Here is an 18,575-nt window from a genome sequence, read left to right on the forward strand (position 1 = left end):
AGAGAGAAGGGAAGGAGAAAGAAGAGAGGAGAGAGAAAGGGAGGAGAGAAGTAGGGAGGGAGGGGAACAGAAAGGAGAGAAGAGAAATTTAGGCAGAAACATTCAAATTCAAATACCATTTCTGACATTTTCTAGCTGGACAACTGGAAGAAGAATTTTACCTCCACGTGCTTGAGGCAAATCCCCAGCATTTCAAGTTTTTGCCAATCTATGCTGGGAAATTCCTATAGGAGTTCACCGCTGCCAAGCAAACCCTCTATGATTTAATAGATTGTGTTGTAGGGGGTTACCTGAGGTATTCAGAAGTTACTTACATCAATCAATCAAAGAATTTATTAAGTGCCCAGGCCTGAGGATTCAAGTAAAAAGACTAGCACAAGCCTTGTTTACAGAGCTTACAGTCTAATGGGAAAAGTACAAAATAGATAGAGCATAAATATAAAGGATGGACAGATAGATAAAGAGATAGATAGACAGATTAAATGATAGAAGTATATGTGGAGGGAAGGAGAATAAGTTGGGGCCAGGTTGTTCAACAGAGGACTTTGTATTTGAGCGTAGAGGCAATGGAGGACCAATAGGGATTGATTGAGTATAAGAGTCACATATCTCTGCACTTAGGGACATTACTGGCATGTTCCGTGTCAAAAGGACTGCAGTGGGGAGAGACTTGAGTCAGAAAGATCACTGCGGAGGCTGCTGCAATAGTTTAGACAGGAAGGGGTAAGAAGTTGAATTAAGATGGCAGTGGTAAGCATAGAGAGCATTGTGAAGGCAGAGACTTCAAGACTTGACAGTATTGGGTGTATATTATGAGTGTGAATGAGGAGTCCAGGACAAAGGGGTAGTTGATGAGATTACATGACTTGCCCAGGGTCACAGAGTTAATGAGTGTCAGTATTTCCTTGACTCCAAGACTCTCACTCTATTTGCCCTGTTGTCACCATTCACATGCATGTGCGTATCCACTTATATATTTTAATATATACATATGGGTTTGTACTATGATTGAGGACATGAACCTTCATTATTACATCAAAACTGAAGCAGTCACATGCTTTACTTTCACCTTCTCTTGCCTCTTCTAGGGCTTCCTGGAGGCTTTTCTCTGAGTAATTTAATAAAAAACAATGTATATGTACATATATTATTCTGTTATAAGTAGTAAAGGCAAAAGAAAGAAATGAGAATGAGAGAGAAAAATAGGCAGAGACTCAGATAAATTCAGGGAAAAGGAGAAATATGCATCCATCTGTGTATTTATAGTCATACACATGTACATACATATAAAACACATGTTTGTAAGTACCCATTGTGCATTACATGTATGTACTCATCATTTATGCATATATATTCATGTGTTGTGCGTGTGTGTAAAGTATGGTTAATTTAGGTGGTTTCCTAGATCCTTCACTTTGGGGAGACAAGACACCATATTTCTAGTCAATGATCAGTGAATCAGAATGTCAGCTAGAAAGGTAGCTGGCAATGGCTCAAGAGATATGTATGTGTGGATAAATACATAGATATAGATAGACAGATGATAAATAGATAATAGAGAGATAGAGAGATAGATAGATGGATAGATAGATAGATGGATAGATAGATAGATAGATGATAGATAGAGGATGATAGATAGATGATAGATCTATTTTTAATTTTTTTCTTATCATATTTTATTATAATTTATAATTATTTGCATGGTGTCTACCCTATTAGAATGTGAGCTGCCTTGGGACAGAGAGCCCATTTTTGCTTTTCTCCATGTTCACCGTGCAATTCTCATTACACAACTTCTCAGAGCCCCAGACAAGTCTCTAAGACTCTAAGTTGCAGAGCAGCTGAAGTACTGTGTAAAGTGAGTTTATACAATAGGAGCTCCTTAGAGCAATGAAATCACATGTATTAATTGGGGGAGGGGGGGAAATCAGATAAATGAAACAAAGTCATTTTTCAATTGTGTGCCTCTCAATTAATCCAATGACTAAACTTTTAAAAAATTATTCATATTTAACTTATCTATTATTTTATATTATAATTATTTCGAATGTTTAGTAGAATAAGTGAGTGGGTGGAAATGTATTCACTACTTATTTACACATAAAATAATAGAAATGCTGTAAATTTAGGTCTGTGATCTTCAAAATGTTTACTTAAATGCCTTAAAAAAAAAAAAAAAAAAAAAAGAACTGGTCTTGGAATAAAGTCAAGAATATTGGCTTTTGCAATCCATTAATAATTTCCAAGGAAGTGGGGAATTTCTGACCAAACGTGAAATATTATCTCCTATGAACCAGAAAGAGAAAACTAAATAGCTTGTTGCTTGTTATGTGCTCCTTTAATCAGTTTTAAATGAGTTGAAGTTTTAACTAGAGCAATGAGTATGTAGGATATTCCCTAACCTCAATGACTCATTCCTATATTTTCCAGAGTGAGCAGTTACTCTTCATGAATTGATTAGTCAGCAAAAGAAACATTTTTCTAGGGAGGATTATATAGTCAAAGCTAAAGTCTGGTTTCTAAACTTTTGGATGGAAGCATAGACTTTAGTTATTAGGCTAAATTTACTAAGAATACCCATAAATTAAGGAAATGTGTCTGAGGCAGATCATAAATTACTGTCTAAAAACTGCAAAGAATCTAATTTAGCTCCAAATCAGGAAAAGCTTCTTAACAATAAAGTTGTCAAAAGGCCTCAAGAGAGAGTGGGTTCCTCCTATTAAGCGGCTTCAAATACAGGTTACAACATCATTTGTCCATCAGGATTCTTGGTCAGGCTTTTGATGGCCACTGGGTGTTTTTTCCACTCTGAGCTTAGGCAATTTTGATTTTCTACAGCTGTACACATTTTGAACTATTTTCAAAGCACTCTCCTTGAATAGAAGCCATTAACCTAAACCAACCAACTGAATAACTAACTAATTAATCAATCAATATGTGTTTATTTAATGTCTCCTTTATTCCATGCATTGTGGCAAACACTAGAGATGCAAAGCTAAGAATGAAATAGAGCCTTCCTTTACATCCTATGAGGGAAGAAAACTGTACACATAAAATCTACACAATTTTCCTTCTTCCCTGAAGTAGATAAAAATAAAAACTTCTTCTGAACCACAAGTCTCTTTCCTTTTTCTGTTCTGCCACCTCAGATAGCGGGATGACTGCAAAGAAGGGGAAGTACCTTAAAGATGGTTGTCATTACTCTTGACAAAGAACCAATCTGCAACCCCAGGGTTTTGAAAACACCTGCTTCCTGGTGGTACGTGAATGTCACGGAATATTACTGTGCTGGAAGAAACCACAAATGTGAAGAATTCAGAGAAGTATGGAAAAACTTGAATGATCAGAGACAGAATGAAGTGAGCAAAACCAGGGAACAAGATGCATAATGATCACAACAATGGAAAGAAAAAGAATGAAACAAAAAAGGGAAGAGAAAACTGATCGTTTTGTAAATTAGAATGCCCAATCTCAGCTCTGGAGACGTGTTTAGAATATGCACTTCCCTTCCTTGCATGAGTGGGCCACTATAGACTTGGAAAATCTTGCATATACTTCAGATGTGACTGAAACATTGATTGGTTTTGCTGAACTTTTACATAAGATGTCTTTTAATTTTTTATCACAAGGGATGGTTCGCTAGGAAGAGGAATGGGAGAGAGATTAAGAAATGAAGGAAATATTGGTTGCAAAATAGGTTGTGATAAAAAAAATTTTAAGAAAAAAATAATATTTTCTTTGTTTGCTCTTTGGTCCCTGAAGATAATACTGTCTAGAAAAAATATGCCAATTTTCTTAAGGAAAAATAATCCAGTATGAAATAAATCTATCTAATTCATTAAATCATGGAGGGAAGTAGTAGGGTGATGTGTGTTAAATGGTGACATTTTGTTAATAAATATAGGAAAGTTTCATTAAAATGTTAATAATTAACCAAATTTCTCCGTTGTCAATATACTTTGTCAGATTAGTTCAAATTTGAGATAAAAATTCTGGATGTGGACTCACACACACACACAGTTACCACCAGCACCTTCATCTTCATTATCCTTCCCAGATTCTATATACATTTTTTAACCTGCACTGTAAGTTAAGTTAAAAACAACTTAACTTCATTGGCATTTTAAAGAAGGATTGACTAAAGTTTTTTGTGCATCTGTCTGTATCTGTATGTGTATATAAGAAAGAGAGGGAAGAAAGAAAGGAAGGAAGGAAGGAAGGAAGGAAGGAAGGAAGGAAGGAAGGAAGGAAGAAAGAAAGAAAGAAAGAAAGAAAGAAAGAAAGAAAAGAAAGAAAGAAAGAAAGAAAGAAAGAAAGAAAGAAAGAAAGAAAGGAAGGAAGGAAGGAAGGAAGGAAAGAAAGAAAGAAAGAAAGAAAGAAAGAAAGAAAGAAAGAAAGAAAGAAAGAAAGAAGAAAGGAAGGAAGGAAGGAAGGAAGGAAGAAGAAAGAAGAAAGAAAGAAAGAAAGAAAGAAAGAAAGAAAGAAAGAAGAAAGAGAAAGGAAAGGAAGGAAGGAAGGAAGGAAGGAAAGGAAAGAAAGAAAGAAAAGAAAAGAAAGAAAGAAAAGAAAGAAAGAAAGAAAGAAAGAAAGAAAGAAAGAAAGGAAAGGAAGGAAGGAAGGAAGGAGGAAGGAAGGAAGGAAGGAAGGAAGGAAGGAAGGAAGAAAGGAAGAAAGGAAGGAAGGAAGGAAGGAAGGAAGGAAAGGAAGGAAGGAAGGAAGGAAGGGAAGGAAGGAAGGAAGGAAGGAAGGAAAGAGAGAACAAAACTTGGTTGTAAAATTCAGAATATGAACAAATTTCATTCAAAATATAACAGATATTTTAAATATATTCTGATTTCAAATTGGGGCCAGCTAATCATAGAAACAGAAAGGAAAAGAAGAATTAGAGGAGAAAAAAGAAAGGAAGAAAGAAGGAAAGAAAAAAGTAGATGTTACTGAGGTAGACAAACTTCCACAGAAAGAGAAGAAATAGAAAAGAACTAAGCAGATGCCGTCAATGAAATGATATTTTAAAATGACTAGCCCAATCATAGGTTGCCTGATATCCACAATGGAGATGATGGTACCCTTTGAGTGTTGTATTTGGTTCTGGTGTCATTCTTTAGGGATGGACACTGACATGTCATCCAGAAGAAAACCAATCCAATAAGGAGCCTTGAGACCTCCCCATATGTGGATCGCCTGAAAGAACTAAGGATATGGAGCACAGAGAAGAATCAATATGGGGACAAGGACATGATAGCTAGATTCAACATGGGGGGAGGGGGGTTAAAAAGAGACTAGGTTCTCCTCTAGGGAAATCAGGCAGACCACTGCCAAAAGAGAAGGGAATGACCCAAGAGTGGTAACATACAACTGGTCCGAGGAAAATGAAATCAGTGTATGAGAGTAGAGTTGGGTGGAATATCCATGTGGGCCAACAAGCCGCATCTGAGCCCACCCAGAGTTGTGGCTAGGCAGAGCAATGCAAACACCCAAAAACCCCCATTCTGGTAGACTTCTCTGCAGCAGCCTCTCCAGGAACATCCACAACAATGGAATTCACCATTGTCTTTGGGGATTTCAATTTAATTTGCACTATCTTATATTTTTACATCCTCATTTCTGAAGAGATTTCTCCCTTCCCCTTACACAGTAAGCCTTTTCATGTAACAAAGAATAAAAAAAAAGAATGATGGATAAAAATAGTTCAGCAAAACCAACTGACTGATACATAACCGAGGCTGACAGTATGTATGATGTTTCTCAACAACGGGCTCCCATCTCTACAAATGAGGGAGGGCAAGGGGTTTTCTCCTACTTTCATCTTTGGGAGCACACAATAGGCACGACTTAAATGCTTATTCCCTTAAGGATTGTATCTCAGCTATCCTTCTGTTGTCTGCTGAGTGCCTGGCATGTATTTGGCACATAGCAGACATTGAACGACCGTGTAGGTGTTTTAAAATTTGATTTGAACTGGGTAGAGTTCAAAATGGTATCGAGTCATGGATAAAGAGATGGCCTCTGACCCATACTTGCTGTGGGACCCTGAGAAAGGAACAAAACCTCTACTCTACCCCAGTGCTCCAAGTGGCAAAAAGAATGTCAACTTGTATTGGTAGAGGGACTTTTCTCAACTGAGAGTTTCCTATAAGAACAAGATCACAGGTCCTTCCCCTGTTACTCTCTGATGACTAGGAAATCATAAATTAAGAACCACCCGTGAGATCTTACAGTTCATCCAACTCCTTCATTTTACAGTTGAGGAAAAGGAGGTATCTTGTCACTATAACATTCTAGCTATTTGCCCAAAGTTTTACAGAGGGGCAGAACCTAAATGATTCCCACCCAAAACATTTTACTCTAAACCAGAATCCCATGTGAGATGTCTTTTGCCTTCTGTAACCTGGCCCCAACTTCTCTCTCTCTTTCTCCATCTTTCTCTGACTCTGTTTCTCTCTGTGTGTTTCTCTCTTTCTCTCTCTTTCTCTCTTCCTCCCTCCCTCTGTTTTCCTCTCTCTCTCTGTCTCTCTCTGTCTCTCTCTCCTCTCCCTCCCTACTCCTTTTCTCTCTTTCTCACTTTTTCTCTCACTTTTCCTCCTTCCCTCTTCCCTCTTTCTCTCTCTCTTCATACACAGAAATGTGTATTTGTCAACTTTTATATTAAGCCAATATATTTTTATATGTACTTATCCTTCCCTCCATTATACTGTATACACACAGAGAACAGGGGTTACCTACTATAGTGGAAAGGGTGATAGTCCAAAGTTGGAAAGTCTCACCCCTCCAGTCCTGCCTTTGGCATAAGCTACCTCAATGACCACTGGCAAGTGAGCTCCCCAAGCAAGTAACTTCATCTAGGTGAGTCAGATTCTACAACTCACAAACTGGGGGTGGTTGTGCCAGTTATAGATTTGGATTGAGATTCAAATGAAATAGCATACTCTAAGTGCTCTGCACATTTTGAAGAGTTCCCAGCCAGTCCGAGTTGGAAGGAACACCAGTGTCCATCCAACCCAATCTGTTCCCCCAGTAAGATTCACTCAATGAGGGATCCTTCACCCTCTGCTCCAGTCAAATGAGCCCTCCGCCTCCCAAGACATCCAAGTTGTTTCTGGCATCAAGCTTTGATTTGCCTTTTTCCTAATTTCCACCCACTGATCCTGCTGCTGCCTTCTGAATCCAAACAGAACAAGTCTAATCCCTTTTGCTCATGACTGAGAGACATAATCGTGTGCTGCCATGCCCAGTTTGCAGTTGTTCCTACAGGACACAGCTCCTTAACCATCTATTAGTCTCCTCACACTTCAACAGCCAGAAGGGATATACTGCAATACTGCAGGTGTGCTTTGACTGGGACAGAGTGCTCAGGGACCATCATTTCCTTATTTCTGGATGCCTGGTCTCTCCTATCACTCTCCAAGACTAAGTGGCAGAAAAGGGGACTGACTTGCATTGATGAAGGGAATTTCCTCATCTAAGAGTTCCCTATCCCAATGACATCATAGTTCCAGCCCCTTTCTAACCCTTGCCACTACCCCAGCTCTCTTTGTTTTGAATCATGCAAGATGCCAGAGTGCAGAGTGTCAGGGCTGAAGCCAAGACTTCTCTTCCTGAATTCAAATATGCCCTAGACACTTAATGTGTGACTCTGAGCAAGTCACTTCACCCTGTTTGCCTCAGTTTCCTCATCTATCAAATGAGCCAGAGAAGGAAATGACAAACCACTCCAAGATCTTTGAGGTCACAAAGAATCACAACTGAACAACAAATTCACACCAATGATTCATGTTGAGCTCAGAGTATGAACCTCTTAGTTGTTGTTATTGTTATATGGGATAAATGATTCTCTAAGCAAGTCTCCAAGTCAGATTCTTTTTTTTCCCCAAACCTCAATCTTTGCATTTACGCCTAATGAATTTCAGCCCCAAAAACCTGTGGAGAACTTTTTGGTTCCTTGTTCTACCTTATAAGCCTTCGACATTTGGAAATCACAACTCCAGTCCTTAACCCTTCTGTGGCAACATAGCAATCTGACTGCCTTTTCTCTCTCTTGCACAAATGAGTCCACTGTGGTCTCCATCTGGCCGGGAAAATGTTGGTCTAATGGGTGAAATCTGCTCCTCATTTTGTCACGGCTCCCTCTCCCTATTTTGGTGATGTCTTTCTCTGAACCCTTTCTCAGGAAAAAAAAATGTTTTTAAATGTATAAAATACAAAAGGAACCAATTACGTTGCACTACAGCCACCAAGATACTTGATTTAAAAACCAAGTTCATTGACACTCCCCCTTAAGAAACTAATGAAATTTAGTTAAAGATTCGCATAAAATCAGAGAAAGAGCCTCAGAGAACATTGTACAGGGCAACAAGATTATGGGATGATCAACTCTGGTGGATGTGGCTCTTTTCAATAATGATTCAGGCCAGTTCCAATGGTCTTGTGATGGAGAGAGCCAGCTGCACCTGAAAGAGGTCCCAGGGATTGAGTGGATCACAACATAAGACTTACATCTATTTGTTGTTATTGTTGTTTGCTTTTCTTTTTCTTTTTCTTGTCCTTTTTTTTTTCTTTTTGATCTGATTTTTCGGGTGCAGCAGGATCATTGTGCCCAGGAGAATCACACGTTTACTATACATTGGATTGCTTGCCTTCCAGGGAAAGGGAGACAGACCTGGAACACAAAGTTCTGCAAGGGTGGATGTTGAAAACTCTCTTTGCGTGTGTTGTGGAAATTAAAAGCGATTTTAAAAAATAAAAAAGGGCCTCCGAGGGCATCAGCTCCCTGGAACCAGGCGCTAAGGGAGGCTGATTGTGCCCCCCCCCCGCCAAAGTCATACCCAGTTAAACAGCGTCTTCCCGCCCAGGGCCTCCTGAGGTTGGGAGCCTGTGGCGGAGGGGCGCCGGCAGAGCGGTCCCGGTTCTCGACGGCTCTCGACACTTGTCGCCGCGCGTCCCCCGGCAAGCGCCTCGCCTCCCGGGGCTGCGTTCGCGGCGGCCGGCTGTGCCAGGTACCCCCGCCCCCACTCCCAAGGCCAGCTTTCGGTTTTGCCCGGGGGCGGCGGCGGTGGATCCCGGGCGGGCTCCGGGACGGGGCAGGACGGGGCGGGGAGGGGCGGAGCGGGGCGGGGACGGGCGGCCCGGGCTCGGCCGGGTCTCGGGATGAGTGGGATGGACGGCCCGGACACTTAATCCGAAAGAGAGCCCGGCTCAAGCCGGCTCCACGTGAGACCGAGAGCTGAGGTAGAGAAAGCCGGAGCTTGGGAGAGACAGACAGACAGAGAGAAAGAAGAGAGGAGGGGGAGGGGGCGAGAGGGGCCCCAGAGGAGCCAGGAAAGTCCCGACGCTCGCTATAAAAGGGGCCGCCCCCCGGCCACCTTCCATCCGGCTCCCACCTGCGCTCCCGCTCCCGGCCCGGCTCGCTCGTTCCCTCTCCGCTCTCGTCATGGGCCCACGTCGCGACGCTCAGCTCCGATGTGAGTAGTCACCGGGACCCGCGGCCCTCGGGCGGCCCTGCAGGCCCCCTGCCTGGGGACGGGACGCGGGCCGAGGGGCCGGAGGGGGCGGGATGCAGGGCATGCGATCGGGAGGAGCTCCAGCCTTCCGGCAGAAGCAGGGTCCTGTAATGAACCCCGCTGGAGCTGGAATAGGGGAGACCTGGGTTCGAATGGCCCAATTTGGGTACCATGCGACCTTGGGTACCTTTTGAGGTCCTCAGTTTCCTTATCTGTTAAAGGAGGAGAGGAGAGGAGTCCATGAAAGGTCCAGGAGGGAAAATGCTGAATCCGGTGTGAGGCAATGTGGGGGCAAATCCCAACTCTGCTGCCTACCTTGGCCAAGTCCCATCGTGACTCAGTTTACCCAATTGGGAAATGAGGGAATTGGACTCTATCTAGGATCTTATGATAAAGGAAACGATTGGTGGATCCGGGCTTTGAAGCTATGAGTTCAAACCTCAGTTCTGCTCCTTCCTACCTGTATGGATTTGGATAATCCTTTCAGGGCAGCTAGGTGGTGCAGTGGATAGAGCACCGGCCCTGAAGTCAGGAGATCTGAGCTCAAATCTAGTCTCAGACGCTTAACATTTCCTTGCTGTATGACCCTGGACAAGTCACTTAACCCCAATTGCCTCAGGAGGGGGGAAAAAAAAACAACTTGCTCAGTTTAGGACTGAATATCTCCGGTGACTACAGATCCTTTGTGTGGAGTGCCCAAGAACGCAGAAGGATGGCACAGAAACGAAATGGCTTCCCTCAAATCCTTAGCCATCCACAGGATGGCAATTGCCAACAGGATTGTACCCCCTAACAGGGGAAGCATACAACAAAGAGCTGTTTTTTTTTTTTTTTTTTTTTTTTTTTTTTTTTTTTTTTGAGAAAAGAGATTTGAAGAATAGAAAAGGGCTGGGGAAGGAGTGGAGAGGGAAAGGAAAATGTGATAGAGAGCAGGCAAAATACAGCAAAGGAGATCTAGTGGATGGACAAGCTGGGCTGGGAGACAAGTGGGAAAGTAGGTAACCTGTGTCAGGGCATTGATCTTCCCGAAGCGATTGACATGGGAAAGGGAAGGAAGCAGTGAATAAGGCATGAGAGAGATCTGAACCCTGGGGGGAAGAGGAGGGGAGGAATAGATATGCTGTTGATCAGAATGTCTGTACCCCCAAAAGAGAAGAGAAAGACAGCTTGAGATGAACGCTCTCTCTTCCAGATACCTTCCTCATTGCCATACTTATTGGCCTTAGCCAAGTCAACTGGGTCAAGAGCATTCCTGTGATCCAGTCTGAACCCAGCATGCACCAGTATCTCAGAGGCTCCAAGAACCTACTGGGGACCGTCACTGAGACTCTTCAGCAGGTAAAGCAAAGATCCTTTTCCTCTGTGATATTTTAGAGTCTTGTAGCATTTAAAATGTGCCTCTCTTTCCTTGTCAACACCGAAAGGGACCAAAGTAATTTTTAAAGTTTTGAATTTTTTCAACCCAAAACATTTACTTTCTCTTCTTCCCTGCCCCCACTGGAAGGGGAAAAGGAAAACTAAAACTTTATAAAGAATATGCATAGTTAAATAAATCACACTCCCCCGTTGCCCACGTCAAAAAATGTCCAGAAGTGTCTTTTTCTGCTCCCTGGGTCCTTCATCTCTTTGCTAGATTGTGGGTAGCTTGCTTCCTCATCCGTTCTCTGGAATCGTAGTTAATTGTAGTTGGTTTTGGCTCTGAGCAAGAATTCTTAAGCCTTTCAAAGTTGTGTGATTTTTAAAGTTGAATGTGGCTGTCAACAGACAGTTCCCCCATTCTTAAAAGGGTTGGTTAAATTATCAAACTGGTTAACTATCATTGAAGGAGACATTAGTAAAAGAGCATTAATCAATTGATTGTTTAAGAATGGCTCTGAAGGCAGTGGGATGGCTCAGTGGATAGAGCACTAGTCTTGGAGTCAGGAGAATCTGAGTTCAAATCCTACCTCAGAGACTTACTAGCTCTGTGACTCTGGACAAATCATTAAACTGCGCAGGAAGGAAGGAAGGAAAGAAGGAAGGAAGGAAGTTCTGAAACTGGCCAAGAGGAAGATGCAATTGAATTATTATAGATGGCATAGATAATGCCAGCGACAACTAATTTAGAGCAGATTTTCTATTTTCTATTTTGCCCTGTTACCTTAATATGGCCCTTCCCTTGCTCTATACATTAGAGCTTTGAACTGAGAGATCTTGTGAGTGCAAAGGCTTTGTTTTCCCCAAGTTTCACTATATCTGAGAATTATTTGGACGCCCATTTGAAAGAAGACCAAAACTCAAAGCTTAGAGCACTGGCAACTCTCTTAATAGGGTCTTAGAGACTCTCCAATTTGTGATTTGTAGCCTTGCAGTATGGAGGGAATTTCCATACAATTAAATCACAAACCATCCCCGTCCCCCACCCCAAAACACAAACTCCCAATCTTATTTCCTGCTCCTGGTAACATCTGGATTTCTCATTTTAAAAGGCAAAAGCAAACAATATCTTTTTGGAAGTACTCAAACCTAATTTGTGTTGTAGAAGAGCTGATATTTCTATTTGTGACCCTGACACTGTATTAAAACTTTCTTTAGGTATTTCCATACTGGATATTATAGAAACACTTTTCCATCTTACTTCCAGGCCACAAGATCTCTTTCAACCCAGGCTTTCTCCTTTAACATTTCCTAGAGCTTCACAAAGTGAAGCCATCATTGAGCCCAATCTTGATTAAAAATAATAACAGCTAACATTTATATAGTACTTATGTGGCAAGTACTTTACACTTATTTCATTTAATCCTTACAACTCTGAGAGGTAGATGCTATTATTATTCTCATTTTATTGATGGGGAAACTAAGGCAAACAAAGCATAAGTGACTTGTCCAGCATCACATAACCAGAAGTATTTAAAACTGGATTTCAACTCAGTTCTTCCTGAACTCAGGCCCAGTGTTTTATCCACTGTGCCCCAAAGCTGCACACAAGGGATGCTCACCAAGCTGAGGAATAGCTTATCAGGTGGAGAGAAAAAAAATGCTTTGATTGGATATATTGTATACTGTTTTGATAATCTCAAAGTCCGACCAGGACAAGCTATTTTGTTTCCTGTTAAGAAGAAAGTTTGTTCTAAGCCCCAATTCCTTAAACTGTGGTTTTCAGAACCCATATGGGGTCTCTAACTGAATGTGAGGGTTGAGAAATTATGATTTAATATCTATAAATGTTTGACTCGCATCCTATTTTTTATGCCTATATATCCGAGGTCACATAAAAGTTTCTTGGGCAAAAAAGGGACACGAGTGGGAAAAGTTTAAAAAGTCCTGTTTTAAGTGAAAGTTGTCAGTTACCAAGTAACAGTAATTGAGTTGAAAAGCTCCTGTATTTAATCTCAGGGGGGTCATAGCATTCACCTTGTCAAACTCACTGGAACAAAGTGCCAAAGTAGCTACTTATTTTGCAAAGAGCAACAAACAGTGTATCTTTGTAGAGAAAGAAGTTGATTTCTGTTTGTTATTTGTTTTTGTTTTTGTTTTTTAATATAAAACTTCTGGAGTGTCTGATCTTTAAGGTTCTTCCCAGCTCTAAAGATGTTTCTATGGACTCCAATCTCATGAAGTTGCCTATCTGCTTCATTGGAGGGAATTTCCATAGCTGAAGTTCCTTATACTCATGAAATCATAGGTCAAAATGGGGGGGAAATTTTTTTAAAGCATCCTTAATGTTTCCTTCTTTGAAAATTATATTTGAAAAAAGATTTGTCTGAGGAAAAAAAGCTATTTGCCACAAACAAGTATCAAAGAAGGGCGGGTACTAATCAGCCCATTTTGTTGAAATGATTGATGCTGTTTGTATAATAGAAAACAATCACTGAAAGAAGCATGTTTGAAGTGGGGGATCAAAGAGAGATACGCGTGATTGAAATGGGCTGTTTCCTATCTTTTTGTGGTTGATAAGATTTTGAACAGAACAAGGAGATGGAAGTCAGGGTAGCCCAAGCTGACCCTAATATTCTAGTGAAATTCTGGTAAAATTCATCAGATAGGACATTTGAGAAACTGATCAATCTGGTGCCTTTATTTCTTCTACAGGCAAGACAAAAACTTGAACTTTACTCTTGTTCCTTGGAAGAGATCGATCATGAAGATATCACCGAAAGCAACACAGGCAGGGTCTGCTTACCCCCAGAATTGATCAAGGTAGAAATGGTTTTTGTCTTTTGTTATCCTCTTCAAAAGAATTTCATTTCTAATCCAACGGGGAAAATTTTCATCATTAATGTCTGACTTCTCTGATTTTAGAATGGAAGTTGCCTGGATTCCAAAGAGAAACTTTCCGTTAAGGTAAAACAGGAAGCTCCCTTATTATGATTTTTTTCTTAAAAGTTTTTGGTGAAATTTTATGTTTCCCTAACCTTATGTTATATCCTGTAACAGTTGTGTCTTAAGAGCATCTATAAGGATCTGGAGACTTATAAGACTGAGTTTAAAGTGGTCGAGGAAACTCTTGCAAAGGACCCTACAAGGCAGATTTCTCTGGATCAAAATATGTTGGCTGCTATTGATGAGATGATGCAGGTAAAAAAAAAATATATATATATATATTGCTTGTGTTTATTTACTTGTATTATATGTCAGTCGATCAATATAACATTTATTAAATGACTACTGTGAGCCAGGCACTATGCTAAGCTCTAGAGTTATGCATCCTCTCTCAAATTACCTTCTGCCTACTTTTTTTGTATCTTTTACGGAGCCTAATTATTGGCATGTAGTTTCTTTCCCTTAGAGGGTGAGCTTGAAGTCAAGGATTGCCTTTCTTTGTTTCCTGGCACATAGTAGGCATCTAATAAATGCTTATTGACTTGACTTAAGAATAAAGTCTCTTACTGTCTAGGAGCTTACAGATGACAAAGAACAGGGGTGCTTGATTTATTAGTATTTATTGAATGTGTATATTGAATGATAGCAGCAACTGTACTTAGCATAGTAGTATTACAATGTCCTGTGTTCATAAGAGTCAATGCAATGTTCTTGTTCAGTCATGTCTGACTCTTCATAGCTCCCTTTGGGGTTTTCTTGGCAAAAATACTGGAGTGGCTTACCATTTCCTTTTCCAACTTATTTTACACATGAGGAAACTGAGGCACACGGGTTGGAGTGACTTGCCTGTGATCAGACTAGTAGGAAGTGTTTGAGGTCAGATTGGAACTCAGGAAGATGCCTACTATGTGCTGCTGACCATAGGCAAGTCACTTAACCTTTCACCCAAGATTTATTAAGTCCCGACTATGTGCCATTGATCATAAGCAAGTCACTCAAGCTGTGACCCAACTTTGATTAAGTGCCTACTATGTGCTATTGATCATAGGCAAGTCATTCAACCTGTGACCCAGCATTTATGAAGTTCTTTCTATGTACTAGGCACTGGGGATACAAAGACAAAAACCAAACAGTTCCTGTCCTTAAAGAATTTGCAGTCGGGGCAGCTAGGTGGTGCAGTGGATAGAGCACCAGCCCTAAAATCAGAAGGACCTGAGTTCAAATTTGACCTCCAACAGTCAACACTTCTTAGCTGTGTGACCTTGGGCTTAACCCCAATTGCCTCAGAAAAAAAAAAATGCAGTCTACTAGGAAAAGATATATGTATCTCCAATCTCCAATCTCCATTCTTTCCCAAATTATCTTCCATCTACTCTGTCTATATCTTGTACGGAGCCTCGTCATTGGCATATTGTCTCTTCCCATAAATGTGAGTTTAAAGACAAGAATTGCCTTTCTTTGTTTCCTAGCACAGAGTAGGTACTTAATAAATGCTTTTTGATTTGACTTAACTTAAAAAAAACACAAGATATATATAAAGCCATTTCAACTGAGAGAAAGCGCTAACTTTGGGAAAGAACTAAATGGAGAATCATGAGTCATAGGAGATTACTAAAATAGTTCTGATCAACTACATGAATCGATTCTGATTCTAAAGTGATTACAATTTTTAATGTAACACTTTAAAAATAATCGAGAATTGCAGTAGAGACCATCTTCATTGGATTGTTCCTTACCATCTCCCAAGTGATGGTTTCCAAACAGGCTTCTAGAGATTTTTCAAAGTTCTCTAACTGGTCCTTGGCCCTTGGTCCATTACCCTGTGGGTAATGTCTTCCCTTCTGTCTGGTCATCTGGTTGAAAGTCAGTTGGGAGACCAAGCTTGAGATCTGGGAAATCACTGAGAAGTTAGTATAGTATGAGGAAAGAGCCGAGACTTAGAAATCAGGGGACCTGGATTGAAAGCTTGACTTGGTCACTTCCTGTGGGCACCATCTTGAACAACTCAATTCTTTTTTCTAATTTTAAATATAAAACATATTTAAATGAGGGGTGTTGGAGTAGATGGTCCCTTATGTCTTGTCCAACTCTAGATCTGTGGTAGAGGATCTGAGCTGAATGCTGGATTTTCCCATTCTTCTGATAGATTTGTTTTCATTTTGGAACACATTCTATGTCATGCTCTATTCTTACTGTCCTAGGCCCTGAATTTCAGTAGTGAAAACATGACAGTGACCCCTTCACCCAAAGAACCTGACTTCTACAAGGCTAAAGTCAAGCTCTGCCTCCTCCTTCATGCTTTTAGAATCCGGGTTGTGACCATCGATAGAATGAGGAACTACCTGTGCTTCCTAAAGGACTCATCACCCAGTGGCTTCAGGTCTTTGGGATAAGCAGAGATCCTGAAGATCATCATCACCATCATGGGAATTCCTGTGAAATTTCCATGAGATATTACCCAATAGCAGTTTTTATTGGGAATGATTTGGGGAATTAGGGAAAGGGGAGGATCAGCTGGGTTCCATATCATTTTGCTTAAATTATTCTATTTATATTGCCTTTGTTTACATTCTCCATAGCACAGTCCATGAAAGATATGGTCAATACGAACCATTCATTTGATCAGTATATCACTAACTTTACAATGGATGGAATCATCTTGATTTTCTTGACCAAATGAATGTTCTGACTAAACATCTTCCTCTTTCACTTTGATAGGGAAAACAAGTATTTATAAGCTATTTCTGTACCTAAATGTCTGAAACGTGGAAGACTTGAATGTATTCAGAAATATTTATTCAGGAATATTTATTCAGAAATATTTATTTATGCCTTTTAAAGTTTTTGTGGAAGCATGTTGAAAAGTAACATATTTATTTATATTTATTCAAATATTTATTATCTAATAAATTTGAGGCATTCTCTGTGAATTTTGTTCTTATATGAATAAAGTTTTGATGATACAGAGATTGTGGTGTGTCATGCTTTGAAGCCATTGAATATCACCAGAAGAATATTTTTGGTGGGATTTGGACTTATGGTTTCAAAGGTATAAGGACCTTCCTTTGTGAAAAGCCCTCTCATCAATAAACAGGTCAGGAATTTAACTATAATGGATAGACTCTGTGAGTCAGCTAGAGTCATCAACAATCTTTTGAACTGAACCCAGATCTTCCTCCTTCCATTCTCCATTTCACCTTTTAACCAGAATAATCTTTTATTTATTTATTTTTTTGGACCAAACCCATGATACCATTGGCAAAAGGAATTCCCTTCAAGGAAACTCCCTCCATTAATGCTCATCAGCACTTACTCTGCAACTTAGAGAGCCCATTTTGAGGCAGTCTGAGCCCTGAGACTTGATTAGTTATTTGTTTAGGGTCCCACAACTGGTATGTGTCAGAAATGGGATTCTGGCTCTCCCTCCATTACTCTGTGCCATCTCTCTCATGAAAAAGGCATTAAAAGGCTACCAGAAGATTTGGCATTAAAATATTTTGTTTTATGCTAGAAGAAAGCTTGAGATCATTGAAAACTTCACACTTCTCTGGGTGCTGTATGGCTTGTCCTGCAGAGCTCTAGAATGGAAGTCCTATGTAGCAGTGAGATTTGCAGAAAGCAAATTAAGATTAGAAAAGCATCCCAACAATTAGAGCTGCCCAAACACCCCTCCTGGAGAAATGGGTTCTTCCTCACCAAAGGTTTTCCATCTGGAAAACTTTTCAAGCTGGAGAACTTTTCTAAGTTTAGAATGTATTAGATGTAGGTTAGACCAGATGATGGCCAAGTTCCCTTTTGACCTTAAAGATTCTGTTTGTGTGACCGATGGTCATAACTTAGCCTTGTCACCTCCCACAAACACACACTTTGTGAACTCTGAAGGCCTCTTATCTGATTTGTTATATTCCAGCCCTCTCTGAGCTGTGAAGCTTCAGGTCTTCTTTATTTTCACTGTGACATCCGAAGCCATGACCTCTCTGTTCTTTCCCAGGTCATCAGTGCTGCACTAGTTATGCTCTTCTCCCTTAGCTCTCTCCAGCTCTTGGTGAGCCACTTAAAGCTATGTTATCCTCTTCTTTCCAGTCTCTGGCCATTTTATCATAGAAAAGATCTTGCCTTAAACTTCAGCCTTGGGTTACTCCCATTATCCACTTTTTCACTCCTCTTGGTACTGCAGGAAGCTAAAGAAAATCATGAAACCATCCCATATGGGTTCATTCTAAATTTGTTACTTCATCCCAAATGGGCCCTCACTGCTGCAAGGCAGTCCATTTACACCTCCCTAATTAATTCACTAGATAATTAATCACATAGCATAGTAAATAAAGCACCAAGCCTGGAGTTAGGAAAACCTGAGTTTAAATCAATCCTCAGACGCTTACTAGTTAGTTGTGTGACTCTTGGCAAAACGCTCAATATCAATTGCCTCAATTTTCTCATCTGTAAAATGAATTGGAGAAGGAAATGGCAAACCACTTTAGTATGGGGTCACAAAGAGTCAGACATATCTGGGAAATGACTATACAACAATTAACCTTACAACAATTAACTCCTACTCACCATAGCAGCTTTTCCAAATTTTTTCAGCCCTCCTCAAAACTCTTATGGCTTCTCTTCTCCCCACTCTCTCAACTAAAAACGTTGTCTCGTATTTCACTAAGAAAAAGTTGAGGCTGTTCACCTAGAAGTTCTTTTTCTTTCTTGCTCTTCCTCCCAAATCACCTAGATCTTTCTGTCACTATCTTCACCTTCATCTCACATGAAGACTTAGTCCAG

At 40.4% G+C, this 18,575-nt stretch overlaps 1 protein-coding gene across 1 annotated transcript; it reads left to right on the top strand.

Annotated features, from left to right (window-relative positions):
• Positions 1 to 9,127: 9,127 nt before the first annotated feature.
• Positions 9,128 to 16,642, top strand: IL12A (interleukin 12A). Its single transcript, XM_031957589.1, has 6 exons — positions 9,128 to 9,458; positions 10,690 to 10,835; positions 13,569 to 13,676; positions 13,779 to 13,820; positions 13,914 to 14,054; positions 16,001 to 16,642. Exons 1-6 carry the CDS (start codon positions 9,428 to 9,430, stop codon positions 16,190 to 16,192), a joined length of 660 nt encoding a protein of 219 aa, XP_031813449.1. The 5' UTR covers positions 9,128 to 9,427; the 3' UTR covers positions 16,193 to 16,642.
• Positions 16,643 to 18,575: the final 1,933 nt, after the last annotated feature.

This window comes from Sarcophilus harrisii, chromosome 3, assembly GCF_902635505.1.
Source record: "Sarcophilus harrisii chromosome 3, mSarHar1.11, whole genome shotgun sequence".
Lineage (NCBI taxonomy): Eukaryota > Metazoa > Chordata > Mammalia > Dasyuromorphia > Dasyuridae > Sarcophilus > Sarcophilus harrisii.